General features: G+C 42.8%; 1 protein-coding gene across 3 annotated transcripts; it reads left to right on the top strand.

Annotated features, from left to right (window-relative positions):
- Positions 1-3279: 3279 nt before the first annotated feature.
- Positions 3280-23474, top strand: PCF11 (PCF11 cleavage and polyadenylation factor subunit). Of its 3 annotated transcripts, XM_075417077.1 has the most exons (17): positions 3281-4016; positions 8631-8756; positions 11044-11232; positions 11646-11837; positions 12686-13794; positions 14054-14243; positions 14338-14980; positions 15067-15684; positions 15766-16562; positions 17844-17931; positions 18632-18751; positions 19294-19402; positions 20040-20223; positions 20703-20858; positions 21904-21996; positions 22505-22540; positions 23119-23474. In XM_075417077.1, the coding sequence occupies exons 1-17, from the start codon at positions 3828-3830 to the stop codon at positions 23326-23328; spliced, it is 5049 nt and encodes a 1682-aa protein (XP_075273192.1). In that variant the 5' UTR covers positions 3281-3827; the 3' UTR covers positions 23329-23474. The 3 variants fall into 3 exon arrangements, with proteins under 3 accessions (XP_075273189.1, XP_075273192.1, XP_075273184.1); XM_075417074.1 differs by having other exon boundaries at positions 3280-4016; positions 15067-16562; positions 19297-19402; XM_075417069.1 differs by having other exon boundaries at positions 15067-16562.
- The last annotated feature ends 679 nt before the right edge of the window (positions 23475-24153 follow it).

Below are 24153 nucleotides of genomic sequence, written 5' to 3'. Positions count from 1 at the left end.
TCGTTTCAACGGCAAAACAACCCTTGCAGCTCTCATATAAGAAACACACAGTTATTAAAGCATTTTAAATTGGAACCCGTCTCCGGGAGGGTTTACCAGCTCTTCTGCCGTAGCTGCACTGGCAAACTTTCTCGCCGAGGCTGCTCTACAGATCAGCTACTGGAGAGCGCGAGGCTGACGGCAGCGGAGCTGCTCTGGAGGCCTGACGAGAGCGAAAAGCTGTTCGCCCTTTGGGAGGAACCACGGAGAAACCCTGTCTGCTTCCTTGAGTGAATCTCGGCTGGAGAACAAAGGACTTCGGCTCATACACAGAAGGGTAATTTACATCTCATTAAACCAACATTTAAAAATCTACATTGTGTTTGTTTCTTTAGTGCCTGTGTTTTTCTTTTCCAAACATGTCAAAAAGGACGCATTCTCAATTAAATTTTTTTTTACTTTTCCTGAATCAAAAGCAGCCAGAACATTTCTGGGTGCCTATTCTTTTTTTTCCTATCCTTGCCTAGCCATAAAACAGTTTCATGGAATTTTATTAAACTTCCCAAGAAAATTTAGCTCAAGCATAAACACGAATATTTTCAAGCATAACTACAGATGTTTTGGAATGTGATAAATTCGTGAAAGACCTATTATCTTGATTTATTTTCTCATGTAGTACTATAATTTCACAACTATCCAGCAGAACTTCTTTCATTACACAGAATCACACAGAATCACAGAATCACAGAATCACAGAATGGTAGGGGTTGGAAGTGACCTCTGTGGGCCATCTAGTCCAACTCTCCTGCCGACTACAGCAGGCTGCACAGGACCACGTCCAGGCGGGTCTTGAATATCTCCAGAGAAGGAGACTCCACAGCCTCCCTGGGCAGCCTGTTCCAGTGCTCCGTCACCCTCAGAGGGAAGAAGATCTTCCTCATGTTCAGCTGAAACTTCCTGTGCTTCAGTTTGTGCCCGTTGCCCCTTGTCCTGTCGCTGGGCACCACTGAAAGGAGTCTGGCCCCATCCTCCTGACACCCACCCTTCAGATATTTATAAGTATATATTAGGTCCCCTTCTCAGCCTTCTCTTCTTCAGGCTGAACAAGCCCAGCTCCCTCAGCCTCTCCTCGTAGGAGAGATGCTCCAGTCCCCTCATCATCCTCATAGCCCTCCGCTGGACTCTCTCCAGTAGCTCTTCATCTTTCTTGAAGCGGGGAGCCCAGAACTAGACACAGTACTCCAGATGGAGCCTCACTAGGGCAGTGTGGAGGGGAAGGAGCACCTCCCTTGACCTGCTGGCCACACTCCTCCTAATGCACCCCAGGATCCCATTGGACTTCTTGGCAGCCAGGGCACACTGCTGGCTCATGGTTAACCTGTCGTCCACCAGGACACCCAGGTCCCTCTCCACAGAGCTGCTCTTCAGCAGGTCCGCCCCAACAATTCTCTGTTGCTGGTGATTCTCAAGCCAAGTGTGCTACGTGTAGGTCTGGTCTAGAGGCTTTTTAGTGGGTTTTGTACCAGCAAAACCCCTAGATGCATCTATCAAAAAACCCAGAACCAAACTTTGATTGACAGCTGTGTCAACTGGGATAAGCAGCGGTGGGACGCAGCTGTACCAGCAGCACTTCTAATGATTTCAGCAAAGCCGCGCATTTGATAGGGGGTGGTTTCAAGAACACATGTACGAAGCGTCTGTTTGCAGGCACAGATAAACCCACACTCCGCACGTATCGCTGGCACAGCACTGTTCCTGTTTCAAGGGTGGCCTCGGACCACATGACATCCTCATCAAGGCAGTTTCGCTCGTATTATTGGTTTTGCTCCTGTAATTAGTACAAACGAGCATTCTAACGTACAAATACAGTTGTTTGAGGAGGAGCTAGACTTCCCCACCCGCACGGTCTTCCCCTGGGAGCAGAACAATATGCATTGTTCTTGCCACATAAACTGGGTTTACATTATGGCTTGATTCCTGGTACATAATTAATATTCTTCATGGACCGCACGCCTTCCAATAGCCGGCTCGTGTTTACACCGAGAAAAAGCCTTGCAGTCCCAGCTTCGGTCGGCCAGAGAAAAAACTGTAGTTTCGTTATCTCGTGGTGACAGCCTGTAAAGGCAAAGCGGTGCGTACAAAGTACGGCATTTCGAGGCTGACAGGAACAAACACGAACCCACAGCTCGCCGGGCAAATGAAAGATCCTGTCGCATTTCCTGTCCCCTCCTCCCTGGTTTGAAAGTCACCTTTCTCTGAAAGGGGATGCAAGTATGGACATAGAAACTAAAATACATCTTTATCCAGACAAAACGGTGAACAGTGGCTTTTACCAGAAACTTGCCATGTCTCCATTTTTGCTTTCTTTCTGCTATATTTGCAGAATTTGTGTTTAAAAGACCGAAGAATCTTGTTTTTCAAATTAAAAAAGACATGTTTTTCACTGAATCTGTTTTTCAAAGCTTATTTTAATGCAGCATTCACCCGCGGCCTACTTTCGAACGCCGACAGCTCTCCACAGCTCACACGCAACACGTGGCAGGAGAGCAGGCATAGCTGTGCCTTCAGAGGCTTCACAAGCCAGTTACCTTCCCAGAGGAGGCAGCTCTGGGCAGCCCTCACGACCCAGACCCGGTTTTGTTACTGTTGACTGTACCAGCTCTCTCCTACTAGTGCAGTAAAACGGAGAAACGCTGCTCGTGGCTGAGTTTAGCGGGGCCACGGCCTAGCAGCGCAGCAGCCTGAGGGGCGAGAAGTTCAGAGGCGCAAGCAGCCAGCCCGCGGCTGAGCAGGCAGGCCGGCCAAGCTCGCTGCCTCCTACCCCTGCCCAGGCAAACGAATCTCCGTCGGGCCGGGAAGATCCCCTGCCCTGGACCGACCGGCACCCCCGGGCCGCCCCGGCCCTCCCGCGGCCCCGCAAGAGGACAAGGCCGCGCCTAAGCGAGCGCTGCGGCCTGCGCCAGTACGGCTCGCTTCGCTGGAGCGAGCGGTCTCTCCGGTACGGGCCTGGCGGCAGACACTGCTGCCCGGCTCTGCCAGCGCCGAGGGGCCGCTCCCGGGCGGCCGACCCGCTCCGCTCCGCTCCCTGGGGGCGGCCGTGCTGCCCGAGGGCCTCAGGCCGCAACGCGCGCCCGCCCAGGCACCACCAGGCCCCAGGCCCGCCCAAGAGGCGTTGCCATGCCAACGGCTGACCCAATAGCGGGCGGCGGGGCGGGACCGCGCCGTCGCTATTGAGGGCGTGGCGGAGAGGTGGGACCGCGCGGGGGCCACCAATCAAAGCCAGGGGCGGCAGGGGAAGGCGGTCGGAAGCGGCGCAGCGCGCCGGGAGGCAACGGCGAGCAGGGAAACGCGACCAATTGCAGGTCGGGACGCCGGGGCGACCGCGGGGCGTTAGGGCAGCAAGCCAATCCGAGGAGGCGGAGGGCGGCCCTAGCCAATCAGCGGCCGCTGTTGTGGCGGCTGAGCCAATCGCGGGCCGGGCGGGCGGGACGCCAGCCAATCAGGGCGCGGTGAGCGAACAAAAGGGGCTTTCCAAGCCGCCGCCCCCTTTCCTCAGAACAATTTCACATGACGCAACAGCTGGAGGAAGGAGGTTCGCGAGCCGTAGCCGCCGCCGCCATTTTGTGAGCGCCCAGACTCCAGCTGGCGGCGGCTGAAGGAGCGGCGGCGCCGACGGCAGCGGGAGCCGCAGCCCGGAGGATGCGGTAGAGGAGCCCAGCGGCAGCGGCGGGGGGGGCGGCGGCATCGCTCGGCGGCGGCGGCGGCGGCAGCGGCGGCGGGGGCTCGCGGGGAGGGGGCCGTCGGTCGGTGGGGTCGGGTCCTGGTGCGGGGCCCCGGTCGGAGGAAGCATGTCGGCCCCGGAGAGCAGCGCTGGTAGCAGCGAGGCCCGGGAGGACGCGTGCCGCGATTACCAGTCGTCGCTGGAGGACCTGACGTTCAACAGCAAGCCGCACATCAACATGCTGACCATCCTGGCCGAGGAGAACGTGCCCTTCGCCAAGGACATCGTCTCCCTGATCGAGGCGCAAATCGCCAAGGTTTTTATATTCCACCGACTACTACTCCTACCTATACTGCTGGGGGGACCGGCGGGGGCAGCGGGCTAGGGCGGCCCCGGGGGCCAGGAGGGGGACCCGGGCTGAGGAGGGCCCCGGAGCCGGGTGGAGAGAGAGGGAGGCAGCGGGGCGAGGAGGCCAGCGGGTGGGGGGGGGGGGCGGGGAGTTAGAGGCCGAGCAGGGTTTGGACGGAGCCCAGGGTGCCGGGGGGGGGGAGCAGGCGGAGGGGAGCGTGTCTGGGGAGGGGGCGGTCGGGGAGCAGCCAGGCCTCGGGGGCTCCTCCTGCCATCGCCAAGCGTGAGGCTTCTTCGCCCCCCGTAGGGAGCAGGGGACGCGAGGGAGGGGAGCTGCCCCCACACCACCCCCGGTCTGGGGATGGGGGAAGGGGTCTGGCCTCGCCCCACGAAAGGCTTGGGGAGGGCAGCGTGGGCCGCGGTCCCAGCCCCGGGTACACGGCAGGCACAACATGGCGGCCTGGCAGTGACTGGGCAGCGGCACCTCGCCCTCGGCGCTGGGTTTTCCCCCCGACACGGAGCCAGCGCTCAGTGTCTCGGGTCTGGGGTTTGAGCCCTTACTTTTAGCGATTTCGACAGCAGATGGGCGTTGCGATCCTTAGAGAGGGGCTGATGGGGAGATTGGGTGGGGGGGTTGGGGTTTTTTGGGGGGGTGGTTTAAAGGAATGAAGGTTAAAGTTTATAGCACGTAAATTGTCCGCTACTGAAGGGCTAAATATAATGACTTTTAAGTATCAGTTAAGATAAGGCTATTTTCCCAACGCAGTCCCCATAAGACACTAATTTTGGGGGGGGTGGGCACCCTAACCTTGTAGAAAAGTTTGTGGGTGAAAGGTGATCATCTGCTCCGGGTAGAGAAGCGTGTGTGGTAGTGGGGGGAGCTGTTCTGCTCTGCCTGATTAGAGAAAATTCTGTGGGCTTGGGATGATCTGTTTGGATTTCAGGTGATCGGTGCCTCGAGTAAGGGGCTAGTGTTGTGTGCGGATTGAATTTATTATGGCTAGAGAGGTTTATTGGTTGAGGATGGGGAAGAAGAAATTCTCCCCGAGTGTAGAAGCTGCAGCAGCCTGTAGGATCCTAACATGGCGTCTGAAAGGCACATGATATAAAAAGAAGGGAAAGAGGAGGCTCCCTCTGAGCCCAACCCAGGCAGTTGCTGACATCAGTCAGCCGCAGCACATGGATGGGGGTTTACAGCACCTTCGTAATAAGAGCATTTTGTAAGAAAAGGGTTCTTCTTTCAAGCCCTCCCCCCGATTCGTGCCAGTCACCCCTCCCGCGTTGTTTCCCTTGCTCCCTCTGATCTCAGGTGTTCAAAGGCTTTTTTTTCCTTTGGCTTTAAATCTCGTGGTTTATAATGGTGAGAATTGTACTATCTAATGATGGGGAGGGAAGAATCTCGTAAGTTATTTAATCTCTCTTTCTATCAATGCAGGATGGCTTTTTAGTGTTCCACAGACCTCTTCCAGTCTAGTTTTAAATGCTGCCAGTGGCCAAGTTCTGCCATTCCATGGGGAGGTGATCTCATGATCTAATAGATCTCACCATTATATCTCCTGAAGGGCAGTGGATGTGTGTAAAATGATTTGTGATAAATATCAATGCTGTCAATTTTTTTTTCATTTCTGGGTGATTTAGTTTGCCCTGAAGTGTGCTTTTTTTTTTTTAAAGATGTCTTAAATCCTGTATCAATGGTTAGCTTTGCCTAGTTATTGTTCGTGACTGTGGTTTATTCAAGGGAAGTTTTCAGTTGTTTCTGGGAAAGTGATCTCCTTTACTGAGCCACTTTTTAAAAGTGTTGCCTGGAGACAGTTTGTTTAGTGTAAAACTTGAGTGGTCTGCTTTACAATTTAATAAATGGTTCTGAAATGTGTGACTGGTATTATAAAACTTGTAAATAAAACGTGTGAAATATGTATTTGTCTTTTTATTTACCATTGTATAGTGCAGAATTTGTTCCAAGACCCTTTTTGTTTACAAGATTTTTTTTTTAAACAAATTTTTGCACGTTTGTGACTTGGGGTTTGATTGCCAGATATGATTTTCAAACTTGAAGTCTTTCAGGAAACTTAATAAAAGAGAGCCACACATTTCCAGCAGTAGCTTTCCTACATTATTTGAAGGAACAGCGGGAATTCTGTAATGAAGTCTTTACTGCTATGCTGGTGAGCTCAGGGTTAGCGTTCTTTTGTGTTCTGGTGGTTATGCGGCACCTCCCTGCCTTTTGATTAGTGTCGTGGGCATCTTTCTTGCTAGGGGATACTGTGTTGGCCGCCTGAAAACCAAATACATTCAAGTCTGGGATTCCCTTTTGTGGTTATTGGAATATGCACTAGATACTGTGACATAATAAACGTTTACAGAAGTGAAGACTTAAATATTCCGACCATATTTAAGTCATGGTTTTTAAAATGTGACACCTGAGTAGCTTATATTTGAAGCAGGGTATGCAGCTAAGCTTCTAATTCTGTGCCATAGTTTGAAGCAGGCTTCCTTACTAGATTACGGTACTTCCATGTATGATTACTTTTTAACAGTGTGATGCATGATGAAAGTGACAGTTAAACTTGTTATGGTGCTTTTGCTACTAAATGATTCCCCAGCATTTCAAAGCTTGGCTGAGTCTAGCTTAGCTGAGCTACTTCCATGTGTTGGTGGGTGGAAGAATATAACATACAATGTCAGTAGCTCTTGGGCATAGGTACTTCTGAGACAGCTCGTTGTTGCCCTAACAGCTGACTTTAAACGTCAGAAACTGCACTGTCATTTTTATATAAAGGCAGGTATTCAGAACTTAGTGTTTTTCATGTGCCGTTGTGCAGACTGCTTTAAAGAAGAAAGCAGTGTTCCACAGACATTTTAATAGTAAGTAGCTATAGACACACAACCTTAGATTTTTGAACCTAGAGAGATGCCTTTATTCTAACACCATTGCATACAAGCTTGTTTACAGCTCAGTGTTATGCCATAGTGTAAGATGGGCTTTTAATGCGCCACAACTAGTTTCGGCTAGATTAACTGCATTTTTCTGCCTTTTTTTATACAAAATACATCACCTACCTGCCTCTACTTTTTTTCGATGTGCTCAAAGGCAGTGACACCCCCCTGTGTTCACCCCCGTGCCCCCAACTAACAAGGAATTCTGCCCTCTTCAATATTAAGTTTCAGGTCATGGTAAATTAATACATATTTAAGGAAACATTGTGATTGACCGGTATAAAAGTATTGTTGACTCGGTGCCCTTCTGTGAACCACTTTAAAGGAGAAAGCATTAAATCTAAAATTGTAAAGCAAGAGCACTTCCACACACTTGTCTGGACAATGGGGCTGCGAAGTAAGGTGTCGTTAATTAACCTAGTAGCCCATCCTATTAAAAATGAGCAGTGAGTGAAGTTATTCTGGTTTTTATCCTGAGTTTACTGGATGGTGAATGGGACTTAGTACGAGTGGATGCTCTTCTAAAGGGATCATGGTCGACACACGGCTTGTGGTGGTATCTTTCATGTTGTCCTCTTCAACAAGTCTGTGTACTTGCTGATGTTTTCTGGAACTTTGCTGTGCCTTCTGCTTTGTGAAAGCCAGTGGTGGGCATTGCAATCACCTTGGTTTGGGCCAGGAGTGCTTTGTGTACATTAGAAGTAGCTGTAGCGGTCCAGCATCACCACACTTCTATCACACAAACTTGCTACAAGTTTTGAAAATGGATTTAAAAAAACTCAAACCAACTAAAACCGAAAACCAAACAACGAAAAACAAGCCTCCTCTTGTAGCAAAGATGTGTCCAGAACTTGAAGACTCCCTGCTGTGAAAATCGTGGTTGCAGTTCCTGACCTTGCCTGTGATTTCCCCGGTTGACTAGAGGATTGAGTTTTGTCTGGATTTTGAACTTTGTTCTGACTGTGCTTTTTTGTGTGCACTCTGGAGATCTGAACTGTTGTTACCTACAAGTGCCAAGAGAGAATGGGACTCCTTGCTCCATGCATTTGGATTACAGTGAAATAGTTGCAACCTTTTCTGCGTGTAGTTTGTGGAAAGACTGTGGTACTCGACATAGAATCTACGGCTACAGAAGTTCACTGATTTGGGCTATTTCCCAGAAGTCTGATTTGTGTTCTGTGAAATCCAGAAAAGCAAGCATTCAGGAGGTTTGAATTCTAAACCATTCTTTAGAAGTTCCTTGAAGTGCTAACAGTGGTTTCCTGCTAACTAAAGTTACTTCTCAAGTGGGTTTTGAAAGGTTACACTCAGTACACTAGCGGCAGTACTGTCTTGAGGGCTTCTTTTTTCTTCTTTTTTTTTTTTTTGCCTTTTTCCAAAGCTTTGATATGCAAGCAAAATAATCTAAGCTGTTCCTTTTTTGTGTGATAGACCCACTGCGTTATACTTTGAACTGAGTATCGATTTTCCAGATTAAGTTTTTATATAAACCAAAAAAAAAAAATCCCAAGCCAAATCCCTCGGTGTTTATAGTGGCAACCAAAAAGAGAGGTCTGTATTTCTGGGATTGGTAATCCCTTAATTTAAAAGTCTTAAAATATGTTTTTATTGTGCTAAACTTCTCAGTTTCTTCTTATTACTCCAGGCTCCTGCATCAGAGAAGCTCCCTGTTATGTACCTCATGGATTCCATTGTCAAGAATGTGGGAAGAGAATATCTTACTGCATTTACTAAAAACCTAGTTGCAACATTTATTTGTGTATTTGAAAAGGTATATACACTTTCAGAAAAGTTCTGTATTCTAAGCAAAATGTGTTCCTGGTAAAATAAATACATGCTTTCAGGTTTGGGTTTTCTTGGGTGGTGAACTATACGAATTGATTGTGTTTTTTATAAATCTTAGTACTGTATCTATACTGTGGAAGATTATTTCTGCTGCTGTCAAGCATGTAAGTTACATCTTAGCTGAAAGATGCCAAGTCTTGCTTAAATTAATTTGATTAATGAAAGTCTGTAATTTTCCTATCCAGGCAAGAATTTACTAACAGTATTTTGGTTACTGATTGCTTACCTGGATGGCCTTTTTGTGACGTATAGACCAATTAATTATGAATTGTTCATTTATTTTTGAGATAGTAAATAGTCCTTATGGCAAGAATAGACTGAGAATCAGTTGCTTGTGGATTTCTCGGAGCTTTTCTCTCCTGTAGTTTTACTTAATTCATGATGTGCAAAATAAGGTCTTAAACTGTGAAGAATGAATAGCTCTGACACCTGATTCGCTTCTGGTGGTCTGTGATTTAAAAAAAAAAAAGCTGGGGGGGAAGTGTCTTAGAATATATTGCTATAGTACATTACAAATATGTGTTTTAATTTCATTCAACATGGAAAACTGCTGCCATATTTTTACTCGTAATCATTAAACCCAGTGAAGAAGTTATGCTTATTCCTCAGTGAGAAGGGCAAATCAAAGTCTGGTTTTTGAAAAGCTGGGCTTGAATGGGTTTAAGATGGATCAGAAATGAATGGTTAAATTCTGTGATTTCCTGTATGCTATAGGAAAGTGATATCTCTTATGAATGAGATGGAGCTTTTGTGTATTTGCCTATCATTACATATCAGCGAGGATCTGAGATCCTAGTATGCTTTATATATGATTTTCAGATATAAAATGCATGATGGAATAAGGAATAGATTGTAATAATGACCATAGAAGAGTTAAACTCCTGTGTGTAGAGTAGGTAGACGCTTACTTGTTTTTTTCAGTATTCAAATGTGAATGTTCTTTTACTGAGTTGCATTTAATGTTGCAGCTGAAGCTCTGGATAATAACTAATTTTCAGAGTTTTATAGGTTAACTGTCTACTAAGCGAACTAGAACTATTTAATTAATGTGTATTAATTAAATCTGTAAAATGGCAGTCGCTGCTAATAGCTTAATTGGTGGTGTTAAAAGATGCAGGTAGAATTCCAGCACTGACATTGTTACAAATTTTGTTTTATGAGTAAATGGTCAATAAGGTATCTTTAGACACTTGATGAAATCAGAAACTTTTGCTCAGTCATTTCTGCACCTTTTGCAGTGAACTTCATACCCTCTCATTGAAAATTGTATAGAGGCACTTTTCCATTAGCTAAGTATGAATTATTTTTGTTGAAGTTCCCGCTTCTTCCTGAAAGAACCTCTGAGCTTGCCAGACTATTCTGTGTCTTGCTGTAACATCTTAAAAATAAAATTGCAGCAAAAACTATTTACATAGGCAATATTTAATGATTTAATTAGGATAGTGACGTTAGGACAGCTGCATACATTTTGTCCTCAAATGGTTTTCATTATTGTTTAATTGAACTACTCAAGTTATGAGATGAACTGAATTTTGCTTTACTGTAAAGTTCTGACTTACCTGTCAGGAGAGAGTACAAGCTGATTGTTTGCGAAGAGATAAAACGGGCGTCCATCCTGCAGCTACGCTTAATCTGTGGCTCACAGATGGGTCTAATGTTGCGGCTGAACTGAAATACAATTTATTTAATTTTAGTTAATACCCCTTTTGTTGCGTTTATTGGAAAAAAAAAAATCCTTCAGTGACGAAACAGCTGAGCAAAACACCTTTTCTGTTCACAAAGTTCATTGTTTCCTAATTTGTTTGTCATTGTTATACTCCATTCAGAACGAACACTTGAATAATGTATTGTCTTAGAGGCTGTTGCCTTTCAATATTTTTGTCACTGTATTTTTTCCACAGAAATTGGGCAACTAAAATGAGAATTTTGGTAATGGAAAAGTTGAAAGAAAATTCTCAGAGAATGGTAATACCCAATAAAACCTTGAAGTTGTCTTGAAACAACAATTCCACATTTGAGCTTGTGTTACTGATTCTGTTGGTATAGGTGTATGATCTGCACGGCTTATAAATTCTGTATAGCAAGTTCAATGTGTTAAAATGGCAAACTGTTGATAGAAATAGGAAAGAAATGAAATCTTAAGTTCTACAGAAAAGTTTAAGAAATTGTTTTATATTAACTTAACAAGCCATAGAATTGTTTTATTGTTTTAGGTGGATGAAAATACTAGGAAAAGTTTATTTAAATTACGCTCCACATGGGATGATATTTTTCCTTTGAAGAAACTGTATGCACTTGATGTCAGAGTCAACTCATTAGATCCTGCTTGGCCAATTAAACCTCTGCCCCCAAATGTGAATACTTCTAGCATCCATGTGAATCCTAAGTTTTTAAATAAATCGGTAAGTCTTTATGCTTACTGTATGAACAGATGGTAATATGTGTAGTTTTCATTGTTTGTCTGCTGCTTTTTGACAATTTAGTATATTACGAATGAAGTTTCTGACCTTTGTGGACAGGTAAGAGGAATTTCTGCATTCAGAGTATTTGATGGGTTTGGTTTGTATATTTTTTAAAGTGTGTTTTAGATTTCGGAACATTGGTCAATTTATATTTGATGACATACAGCTGTTACAGCAGGCAAATTCTAGTGGGGCAAAAGTTTCAAATTGTTTCAGTTATATTTTGCATTAAAAATGCAATTTGTAACTGTTCTACAAACCAGATCCGAGTCCTGGATCATGATAACAGTTAAAGGAGATGGAGTTAGTTGTTCCCATCAGGATTTTAAATGTAACTTTTATTTTGTTTTTAGCCAGAGGAATCCGCTGCACCTACCTCTGCTGTGACTTCTGGTGCCTCTACTCCTCCAGCTGTTCCTGAAATACAAAAGAATTTGACACAGGAGCAACTGATAAGGCAGCAATTGCTTGCAAAACAAAAGCAGTTGTTAGAACTTCAGCAAAAAAAATTAGAGCTGGAGCTGGAACAGACTAAAGCACAGTTGGTGAGTAGGATAGTTGCTGAAGCTTTTGTAGTTGAGTCTCACTTTCTTTTGTACAGTACTTAGCTATACGGCTAACTGCAGCGTGTTATTTTTTCGTCATCTTAGGTAAGTGTACGTATTTTAGACCTGGAGCAGTGCAAGTGGATCTCGGGTTCCTGAACAGTACAAACCTGAAGAATTACACTCAAAATAAAGATGTAAAAGAAAAAAAGTGAAGTTCTTGGGTTTTTGTTCTTAACTTTTTTTCCACAGTGATGCCTGCCTGTGGTCCTCGTCTTCCACTTCCTGTGGCCCGCAGCAGACCAGGATTTTTCAAGTATACTTGTTCTTCTAGAACAAGGAAGCCTGCTTGTTGGAAATAAAGTCAGTTTCCTCATTAGGTCAGGTTGGTTTGATTCCACCCTCTGAAGGTGGTGGTTAAGCTGTATTGTTTTACGTTCATAATTGAAAGTCTTGCTGTATTGGTGGTTGATGATGCCAAAATAAAGCATCTTTGAAATACAGAAATACAAACATTGTATCGGATACCTGGCAGTTTAGTTGCCTTGAGCATGTAGAATGTACAGAAAAGCTAACACTGTAATGAGAACATGTGACTAAGTTACATATTTTGCAGTACTGTCTTTCTGGTTCTAATTTTGCATTGTATTTGAGTTTGATCTTTTGTAATGGTACTGCATTATTTTAACTCTTTTAAGTAGCAATTAATTGGGTCATTTTCAGTTAAATGATGAATCTCACAACTTTAAGACATTTCTATTTACAGTTCTGGTTTCAAGGCAGAATATGAGCATCTCAGGGTAGGAGTTGTCATGCAGATTAATGCTGGATTTTTTTACCTATTTCAGGCTGTATCTCTTAGTGTTCAGCAAGGATCATCTACTATAGCTTCAGTCCCAGCACCTTCCAAGCAACACATGTCTCCCACACCTCATATGACGGTTAAACCACCTCATCAGACTGTTCTGCAATCCGAAAAAAACAAACCATCCCCAAGTCCTCCACTTCATGATGTCAAAATAGTAAATAGGGATCCTCGACTTAATAGGATGGCTCAGCATTCTTCTCATGCTAAAGATCAATCTCATAGGAAAGAATTTCCACCGAACACGACCAGTCAGTCTGATACCAAGGCAAACAAAACAACACAGGCTGAAAAACAAAACTCTACAAAGCAGGAGAAATCAAAAGCAAGTGAAAAAACACAGAAGAAAGAACTTGACCAGTCCGAAGCAAAATCTAAATCACCATCTCCTTTAAAAAATAAGCTACCCAATACTAAAGATGCTAAAACCCAGGAATGTGAAAGCACAAAAGTATCTGAAATTAGTAAGCGAGATCCGAGACTGAAAAGACACCTTCAAGATAAGTCAGAGGGCAAAGAGGAGGAGGTGAAAGAAAAGAGGAGAAATACAGAGAAAAAAGAAAAAGAGGAACATAAGACATGTGAACATAGACCAGTAGGCAGCAGAAATAAAGTAATTAATGGTGCTGTTCAGAAACAAGACACGACTACAGAAGAGTCAGAAAAACAGGGTGGAAAACAAGGGAGATCAAGTAATAGGAAACGGTCACGATCACGCTCTCCTAAGGCACGGTCACCATCTACACATTCTCCAAAAAGACGAGAGAGGAGATCACCCAAAAGACGACTTAGGAGTTTATCTCCCACTTCATCAACTCCTAAAATTGGAAAGATACGTCAGATAGGCCCTAAGCAGTCTCATGTTGAAGAAGGCACACAAGCAGCAAGAGATGAAAGAAATTCTAATAAGAGAAATGTTAAACAAGAGGTGCGAGATCCAAGGAGAGTGAAAAAAGCCCAAGAGGACAGGCCTCAAGAAGCAGTAAGCCAGCATTCTACAAAAGCTTCTCCTGATCCAAAGGAGAATGCAGAAAACTGGCAGGGATCCAAATCAGGCAAGAGGTGGAAATCTGGTTGGGAAGAAAATAAAAAGTAAGTTACTATCTCTTTAATAACCTCCGTTTGAAGTCAGTGGAGATTCTGCTGCTGACTTCAGTATAGTCAGCTTTGGGAGGCAATGTTCAGATTGTTAGAATTGATAAGTTTAACTTGCTTCTACTAGTGACGTCCGAAAATGATACATACTTGGTTTCTAAGGTGGTAGTGATGTTTTGCCGTGATCAGTTCTGATAGGAATGTAACAGTTATGTCTCAAAGAAGTAATCTGTTTTAAATGTATTCTTGCTTTCAGCTCACAGCAGAGTGAAGAACACCAAGCAGCTGGTAAATCCCCTCACCAAAGACACCGGGAAAACTGGCCTGCTGGTAAAGGAATTTTATCACCCCGCGCACCAAAGCAGCAGCACCGGTTAAGTGTGGATGCTAATTTACAGATTCCTAAAGAATTGACGTCTGCAAGCAAGAGAGAATTACTAAAGAAGGTAATACTGATAAATCTGTCTTCATAGAAGTGTCCTGGTTATAGTTTGCTTTTTTTTTCTTTTTAGAAGTCTAAACTTTAATTTTATATTGTAGGCCAATGAACGCTTAACATCTGGTGAAATAACACAAGATGAGTTCCTCATGGTAGCTCATCAGATCCGACAGCTCTTCCAGTATCAGGAAGGAAAGCACAGATGCAATGTCTGGGATAGCCCTACAGAGGAAAAATGTGGTTTGAAGAAGAAACCGCTTCTATCAGATGCAGAATTAACGTATTACGAACATAAGGCTAAACTGAAAAGGACACAAGTTCAGCATTCATTGTCAAGGCTGGATCTGTTGGATCCTGATGACATATTGGATTATCATTTGCCTGATGCATTGCTTTCTGGAATAGAATGTGAGCAAGCAAAAGCCAAGCGTGGAGTACAGTTTGACAGAAAAGAACCATTCGGAGAAAGATCAAGGAGACACTCTCCTGTAAGTGGTACTAATAGACCTTTTGGTGATAACCTCTCGCCACTGGAGAGTAGACGAAGACTTGAGGAACAAAATGCTACTAAAGGAGCGAGAGGTTCTAAGAACTTTGATCCTTACGACAGCTGGGGAGAATCAGATGAATTTAGAGATGCGCTCAGACAACAGGGGAAAAGCACAACAGAGTTCCAGAAAATAGATGGTGATGCAATCTGCAGATTTGATAATCGTGAAGAAAGACAGCTTCTCGGGCAAGCTGGTATGTGTTTTTGCTTTATTTTACAGCCGTAAAATGATTGGCAACATTTTAGTGAGTGGCTGTCGAGTTTGTTCTGTTTTTTTTAGGTGTTCGAGAGGAAGCAAGATCACCATTCAGTGAACGTTTCAAAAGAGCTAGGTATGAAGATGCAGAGAAAGCACCGTTTCCAGAAAGTCCAGGGTCAAGATTTGGAGGCATTGAAGCAAAGCCAAGGATAAGTGCACTAATGGAAGACAGACCTCTGTTTGATGGCTCACCTAGACAGGCTGCTGCAAGGGTTGGGGTAGATGGACAAGGAAGTCCTTTTGTTGATGGTCCTGCTGCTGGTTCAAGTTCCAGAATTGATGGGCCACCTGGACAGGCTGCCATGAGATTTGAGGGCCCTTTGGTGGGGGCAGGTGCAGCTCAGTTTGACGGACCGCTGGCAGGAGCAGGGGGAGCTGGAGCCCTGAGATTTGATGGGCCACCAGGGCAGCTGGCAGGGGCCCTTAGGTTTGAAGGACCTCCGGGACAGGTTGGTGGAGGAGGTCCCCTGAGGTTTGAGGGACCTCTTGGGCAGATCGGTGGGCCTTTGCGGTTCGAGGGGCCTGCAGGGCAGCCTGTAGGTGGTCCTAGATTTGAAGGACCTGGGGTTGGTCTCAGGTTTGAGGGTCCCCGTGGCCAGCCTTCAGGTGGTCTCAGGTTTGAGGGACCTCATGGTCAACCTATGGGGCCTCGAGGTCAACCAGGGGGTGGTCTCAGGTTTGAGGGACCCCATGGTCAGCCCTTGGGGCCTCATGGTCAACCAGGGGGTGGCCTCAGGTTTGAGGGGCCACATTTACAGCCATTGGGGCCTCATGGTCAACCAGGGGGTGGCCTCAGGTTTGAGGGGCCACATGGTCAGCCTATGGGCCCACATGGACCATCAGCTGGTGGGCTCAGGTTTGAGGGCCCGCATGGACCATCAGCTGGTGGGCTCAGATTGGAAGGACCACATGGTCAGCCGGGTGTAGGTCCTAGGTTGATTGATGGACCAGTACACCAGGGAGCTGGTGGACTTAGGTTTGATGGCCCTCTGGGTCGGGCTGGACCGAGATTTGATGGTTGTCATGCAGCTGGATTTGATGGTCAGCCTGGACAGCTCTCTCTCTTGCAAAGATTTGATGGAATTCATGGTCAGCCTGGTCCAAGATTTGAAAGGGCGCCTGGCCAACAGGCACAACCACGATTTGATACAGCCATACCTCAAAGATTTGATGGACCTCACCAGCCAGCCTCTAGATTTGACTTGCCCCTTGGCCTTCAAGGGGCACGTTTCGAAAATGTAGCTAACCATCCTGCCTCAAGACTAGAAATGTCACCGTACGGACAAGGTGGTCCGTTTGTCGACCATCCCGTCCAAGGCTACAACGGACCATCTCATGGGATGCAGTTCCAGAGGCCTGATCTATTTGATGGTTCACCTGGACCGAATTTCAATGGGCCAGCTGGCCCAGGAGCACAGAATTTCCCGTTGAGAGGAGCCGGACATTACTTTGATGAAAAAAGTCTTCAGGGCCCTCAGTATGGGAACTTCAGTAATATGCCAATGGGAAGTAATCAGGTAAGAACTGATTGCATTAAATGGTTGCTTGCAGAAGTGTCTCTGTGTAGATAATTAGCAGTTTTTCTTGCTTTAAAAAATAAAGACTTTTCTGAAGAGCTGGCAGACTGGGAGCCAGTTTCAAGCTAAAAAAGTCATCCTTCTTCAGTGGTTTCTAGGTGATTCAGGAGGACACACATTGCTGTTTTTTAAGAGTCTGTTTCTAGGAATTAAAATAGTGGACCTTACAGTCACTTTGTAGCTGAGAATGTGGCAGTGAAATCAGTATTTTTAACTTCAAAACAAAACTAGGTAATTGCAGGTCTGTGTTGTTTGCATTAAACTTGCACAAAAGCATGAAAGATAATGTAAGAGAATATGCATGATTAATTTTTCTAAGAGGTGTAGAATTAGAATGGACCAAAACAATTCTGTGGCCTTATTGCAGCTGTTAGTCCTGGTGACAAGCCAGTTTTAAAGAGGTATCTGTAATTTGTGGGAATTGACGGACATTGTTGAACTACCTTTTTTTTAAAGTATCTCGGCATCAGCGTGCTTTACGAGTTTTGTTGTCTTCACTGTTGCGTGTTGGAAATGGTACCTTCAAAAGGGGAAGATGATTCTGTACATCAGTGAAAATGATGTCATTCTGTTCATTAGATGAGAGATTTTAGAGAGTGTTTTTCATATGGGGGGTAATCATGGAACATGAAGAGTTAACTGATTGTACGGAAGCAGGTAATGTGTCCTGCTAACCTCTAATGTGATAAAATTTTAAACAATTTAAACTTTTTTTTGTAAATCCAGAAAGAGTAAATTGGGAAAAACACCACCGTTTTTATTATAAGTGTGTTATAAAAGCTGGTTTTCTGTCTGAAGCTTAGTATAGCTTGTTGGCTGAAGAATCCCGCTTTACAGATGCGTTTCGTATAATGGATGCTATTTCAATTCTGAGCTAAGAATGAATAGTGGAATTTGTTAATAGACATTTACCAATTTCTCAAATTTTTTTCTGATGAGCTCTGTTCTGGTGAACAGGAACAATTTAAAAGGAAGTACTGTGTTTGGAAAATGTGATTGAAGGCTTGATAGGTAGAAGAAAATTTTTTATATATGTATTTTAAATGTTGGACATCATGAGTATGTGTTCTGAAATTTTTTTTAGTGGGAAATGTTACGTAGTCGTTCACGGACTTTTCAGTAACGAACTGACATGGGTCACTCCTGGAAGGAGTTTAAAATATATAAGCTTATTGTGAAATGTGTAGGAGTTAATGGTAACTGAAGTGTCTACTTTCACAGGTTTCTCTCATGTCTGCTCAAGCAGGGCCTTATGGCCAAGGTCAGCAGTATTTGCCAAATCCTGGAAGTTTTGTTCAGAACCCTGCAGGTGCGTAACAAAATAATTTTATTTCTTTTGGCTTGTTTGGTTTGTTAGTGGCCACAAACATTACCCTCTCATAACGTCCTGGTGTACTAGGTCTGTGTGGACTAAGGGAAGCTGCCTCAGTGAGGTGGCCATAGATGCGGTTTCTGTAGTACCTTCATCTCTTCAGGGTTTTCCCTCAAACAGTGAAGGCTTTCATTAGTTTTCATTAACCGTGTGGTTTTGGTATGTAATTGTGCTAAAAACTAAATAGTTGGGTCTGCTTTTCCGGAAGGTACCGGTTTGTAGGTCTGGTTTGTGTTTGCCAGGGTGTGTAAACATTCCCAGTATGTGAATGGTTAGTAATGAAAAGCTTCTAAGAAGTCGTAAATGGTTAAAGTAGGTGATGAAGTAGATTGGTCTTGGTGAAATATTCAAGCATAAACCAAGGAAAAGACTGCATTCTAATAAACAGTAACCAGTAGAAATGTGTGTATGGGCAGCCAGCTTAGCACTTCAGAATACATTACGAAGGAAGCTGTCGCAAGAGAAGAAATTAGCCAAGGACTAGACATAAAGCGAAAAGAGTTGTTAAATAATTTGAAATAAAAAAAATGGAAGAAACAGGAGGGAGAAGAAGTGTATTGTGAAATATGCTGATGAAAGTGAAGTAAATTTCTGATGGTAACCTTTTGTCTCCTTGAATGTTGATGTTTTTGCTTAGGAGCCCTTCCACATTCATATCCTGATAACCACCTTGGACAGCTTGATGTCAATGAATTGTTTGCTAAACTGCTGTCAACAGGGATCCTCAAACTGTCAAAAACTGATTCCACTTCAGCACGTATGTAGATCCATTATGTTTTAACTACTCAGTTTATCCACAGCTGAAGTGTAAAGCCTAAGTGTAAAGTATAAGAACTTTTGTGAACTCCTCTATCTTTTTTTAAACTGTACTTTGTTTTTGGAAAGGAGTTTAGTGCGTGGGATTGAGTAATTTCTTAGTACCTTGTTTAATTTGTACACTTCAGCTATCTAGAGCAGTTGGCTTTATCCTTGGTGCAGTGCCTTGGTAACTTGTTCCTGATTATAATCAGGTTTTTGCAGTTTCTGAAATGTTTATGTGACACTGGAGACTGAATTTCGGTGCCAGAGACTGAGGTGAAATTGTGTTTTGCTAAATTGAAATTCTGAGTAACTTACAATATCTTGTATGCTTTTTTTGATCATGTTAGAAGATGACGCACTTAACTATTGCATGCTTGTATTTTTGCATAGTGAGGTTGTATTTATTAATATTTGAATAAAAATAACTTTCAGGAGCACGTAATTTCTTTCTGATGACCTACTGAAATTTTGGTAAAACGATACCTTTGTGCTTTCTAGAAGTGAATGAAACATCAGCCCAGCCAGCTGCTGAAGAGGAAGATGATGACCAGAATGATGATCCGAATGTTCCAGACCTCACTAACTTCACAGTTGAAGAACTTAGACAGTGCGTATAGTAGAATAAGTTTACAGTGCAGTAAGAATAATGATGCAGTAGTATCTAGGTAGTTAATCCAAGATGGATGAGAGCTTTGTGTGTCACTGTGTGTAGGAAGACCTGCAATTTTTCATTGTTGCTTTGTGACTAAGAGGACCTGGAGTTTCTTATGTTAGCCTTGGAGAATTTGAGGGAGGAAAAAAAGAGGGAAAACTAACCTGGGAAAACTATCTTTACGGAAGTTGCACGTTGTTACCTATTCAGCAAGGTTGCATTATATATTGAAGTCGGCGTTTCTTCCTTTGTTACTACTAGTTTTACCACCTTTGTGTAGTTTGCAAAGCTGAGCCAAATGCAAGTGTTACCGTTTTCTGCACCATTAGGCGAAGAAGTGAGTAGGTATGAAACACAATGCTAGTGTGTTTCTCATTAATAGTTAGTATGAGCCCACTGTTTGTTATTTGAATGTTTCAGTTGATTGTGTTGTGAAAATCAGGAAGAATTTAGCTACATTGTGTGCTTTAACCTTGCAGTAGATTCATGCTTTCCTCTAGCGGGCATATGAAGTAACTTACTAAGAAAATTCTTACCTGCTTCTTCTCAAAAGATATGTTAAGACTTTTTTTTTTTTTCTTCCTTTTTGTAGGCGTTATGATAGTGTTATAAATCGACTGTACACTGGAATTCAATGTTATTCTTGTGGAATGAGGTTCACTACTTCACAGACAGATGTTTATGCAGATCATTTAGATTGGCATTATCGTCAGAACCGGACAGAGAAAGATGTTAGCAGAAAAATTACACACAGAAGATGGTACTACAGTTTAACAGTAAGTAATGCAGTACATATCTTGATAAATTACAGGCCAGAATCAGTGTTTCACTTACACATGTGCTATAGGATTGCAGTTGATGTTTACATCATCACAGGAGTTGGCCTTTGGTAAACAATGATGCCTTAGACGTTTCAAGTAGTTTTCATAAATGCCTGTCAGAACACAAAAGGCAATTATATAATGAACAATAAGCGGTTTGAAGCTGTTGGAACTGTTTTGATTGCACTGAGAATGGAATGGAAATTGAAGGATAGTGTTTTTTCTGGAAAAAACTTGCTTAGAAAGTGTAGCGTTGTGGGAAGGTGCACATTGTGCTAATGCTGCATGTGAGGAGCATTGAAGTTTTAATGAAGTAAGATTTAATAATACACGGTACTTAGGGATATCTTTTTTTTTTTTTCCCTGAGATTTATTTTTTAAACATTTCTGGCTATTTGTCAGTGTCTGATTGTGAATGAAAACCTTTTCCTCAGGACTGGATTGAATTTGAAGAAATAGCCGATCTGGAGGAGCGTGCAAAAAGCCAATTCTTTGAAAAAGCTCATGAAGAGGTGGTGTTGAAGACACAGGAAGCTGCGAAAGAGAAGGAGTTTCAGAGTGTCCCTGCTGGGCCAGCTGGAGCAGTTGAGGTAAGTTTCAGCTTGCCTTTATTAGCCCAGGTACTGAGAACCATCTAACACTTCAAAGTTCACAGCATTCTTTCATACAGTGGCCTGTGTGTAGACCAAAGTCTTGTTCTTGGACCTCTGTGCAGCTGCTTCATGGGTAGTGTATCTGTGTATGTAATGGTTGTTTCCCAGGGGCAGACAGTATAAAGCACCTGTAGTTCAAAAAAGACCTACACTCATTGGCATTCCATCATTTGGGCAGAATTCAAATGGGCAAAGTTACTGAATGTTTCCATAGAAAGAGTAAATGGAGCAAGTGAATTGGAAATGGCCCGTTGTCATTCAAATAATGATTGGGTTTATTGGGTGTTAGATACTTCTACACAGAAATTCCTTTTCGGTAGGAGACGGGCATTAGGAGAAAGTAAGTAACCAGCAGAGTTGTGTTTTGGTAGATGAGCTTTTGTTGTAATCAGATAGGAATGTTGGTAGAATTACAATTTAGTTTTACATGCTTGAGCCGCTAAGAAACTAGCTATCAATCCATGAAGGTCTTTGTTTTAATTTTGAAAAGTACCTTTTGTGCCTTGTTCTCAGAGTTGATTATTTTGCACAAAAGTACTAAAAATGTTAATACTTCATGTAAAAGTTCTGCCTTTTTAACGTGAGACTCCAGGTTAAGAGGAAGAGTGAAGATAATGCCATAAATAAAATTAAATCCCTGTACTGGATTGTCTTACATGACAGTAGAACAGCATTAGATTTTTGCTAAGTGTTTTGCAGAGGCTTCTTAGATAAAGGGCAAAGCTTACCTTTCTCAAGTGACAGCAGTCTTCAAGGCCAGATGGTGATCATTGCTCGGTCTGCAAATGATACTCAAGTAATTTTTGATTAAAGTTTTCTAAAGTTATTTGTAAAGTGTGGAGGAAAGATCACATTGTAGTCTTAATGTATTTATCTTAATTAAAAAAAACACATTTCTGACTTACTAGGTTCTGGAAATTCACATGTTCAGTAAACTGTTGCAATAACCTCGTTTATCTGTGTTACTCCAATAACTTTTCAGAGCTGTGAAATTTGCCAAGAGCAATTTGAACAGTACTGGGATGAGGAAGAGGAGGAGTGGCATCTGAAGAATGCTATCAGAGTAGATGAAAAGGTAATCTGATTTTATTTACACATGATACATATAGTAAAAAACCCCGAAGAATTATAGCAAAAGAAAATGGGAGGGACAAGTGCTCTTTTCTCCCTGAAGGATTCCCATGGTAGCTTTCCTGGCTTCCAAGTACAGAAGTACGTCCACTTTTGGAAGTGCTCGAAGTCCTGTTAGCATTAGGATAGGCTCACTAGCCTTCCCTTGTACCGCAGTGCGAAAAGAAAAATGAATGTCTCTATATGCGGGTGTAGATACTGGTTTAATTATTTCTGTATGCAGCTGTACACAAGTAATTCCCAACATTTACCAGGCTTCTGTATGATAACTTTTCCTATATAAACATACACAAAATGTTTTCCCAGTTATATTTGACACCATACTTGGCCTGCTTATACTGTTGGGGTTTTTTTAGTCAAATTGGGTGGTATGTGTGATTGACACTGTTCTGTTCATAACCCGTGATCCTCCTATAATTTATGTATTTAAATGTATAACAATTCTTTTTCAGATTTACCATCCATCTTGCTACGAAGATTACCAAAACGTAAGTGAATCCTTCTTTGTATTTTTTGAAGCGTTTTGCTTTCAGTCTGTTTTCTTGGGTCTCTGACTTTGCAGGGAGCAGATGTGTTCAGAACGTGCTACCCGTTTCTCTTGCCTCAGGCTCGAAGACCTTGGGCATGGCAAGTTCAGAATACAGAATTAGCTAAGATGTATTTCTTCTTGTGATGTACTGCGATGGCTGTGTGTCATACATGACTACAGGGAAACCTTGGTTTGCAAACACGTATGCATGCATTGTTGAGCAAGATGTGTACTCGTAGGAATTTGCAAAAATGGAGTGATGGGTGTTGGTGCGTTACTCTTCTAATGCTTTGGGAGTTACAGTTCCCCTGGGGGTAGCAGGGAATGATTCATGGTAATGTGTTAGGCATTTCATCGCTGCTTGGATGATACCTTTTCAAAGTAATGGTGAAAAAGTAATGCTATTGAAAAATAAACTTGTTTTCTTAGGATCTTGGTATAGTAGTGGTTTGGATTTTGAGAAAGACTAAAAGGGATAAGAAGCTAAAAATGGTTATTTTAATGTGTGTTAACGCTACATTGGCTTTCACTTTGCAGACAACATCATTTGATTGCACACCATCTCCCAGCAAGACTCCTGTAGAAAATCCACTAAATATAATGTTGAACATTGTTAAACAAGAGACACAAGAGTCCTGTGACTCACCTAAAGTCAAGGAAGAACCTGATGACACCCCTACTGCCTGTGCAGAAGAGAGCACACCTGCATCTACAGACATAAAAACAGAACCTGATGAGTCTGTTTAAAGAAACTGAGGTATGAATTTTTTTTTTTACAGAAGAGCTGCTGTGTTAACTCTGGAAGGCAAATACTTTTTATATGAAATAAAAATGTTCAACTGAGGCAGGGCCTCAACTACTGTTTGGTTAATAAATACATTTTTGTATTTGAATTTCTTATTGCCTGCACAGTTTCAGGTGTCATTGTGTGAAAGTTCTGTAGATGCGTGAGAATTTAATGGAATGAAACGGTATATGTAAAAATGTACATTTTTCACTTGTGGAAATGTAAATTATAAATAAAAGATATTTTTGCTATATATGGAGTGTAATTTATGCACACCATCAAATGAAGACAGTGTTTCTGTACTTTTTTCAGTTTAAATTGAATTAAAAAGAGTTTTTGCTCAATAAGATTCAGAAAAATGACAGCAAATAACTTCAGTTATCCCATAGGTGCGTTATCAAGGGAAGCAGTGCAGGAACTTCTCAGACAGACAACCCTAGATTTCTTTTCTTCTTAAAATTATTTGAACAAACTTACATATCCAGATATTAAAAAAAAACAAAAAAAAAAAACCAAAAAAACCACAAAACAACAAACAAAAAAACCACAAACAAACAAAAAAACCCCAAAAGACAGTTCTGGGTAGAAGGGGAAAACTTAACAAAAAAACCGGAGTGCTAGAGCGTCAACACAAGTGCCAACAAACAATTAACAAACCAGGATGCCTGGTAGTTAAGACATTTTTTAATGAGATTTTTTTTTTTCCATTAGTCAAACACATAAGAATTTAATACAGCTGAACAAACTTTTCTTTACATTACAGGGGGGAATGAATGTAAGAATGC

Source organism: Opisthocomus hoazin, chromosome 1 (assembly GCF_030867145.1).
Source record: "Opisthocomus hoazin isolate bOpiHoa1 chromosome 1, bOpiHoa1.hap1, whole genome shotgun sequence".
In the NCBI taxonomy this organism is placed as follows: Eukaryota; Metazoa; Chordata; class Aves; order Opisthocomiformes; family Opisthocomidae; genus Opisthocomus; species Opisthocomus hoazin.
Note: the sequence above shows the minus strand (reverse complement) of the source record. Positions and strands in the feature narration are given on the sequence as shown.

Coding starts and splice junctions, on each gene's coding strand:
- PCF11 (XM_075417069.1), top strand. CDS start 3,828: ATGTCGGCCCCGGAGAGCAGCGCTGGTAGCAGCGAGGCCCGGGAGGAC. Junction 20,859..21,903: donor GGCCAGCTGGAGCAGTTGAG/GTAAGTTTCAGC, acceptor ATAACTTTTCAG/AGCTGTGAAATTTGCCAAGA. Junction 22,541..23,118: donor GCTACGAAGATTACCAAAAC/GTAAGTGAATCC, acceptor TTCACTTTGCAG/ACAACATCATTTGATTGCAC.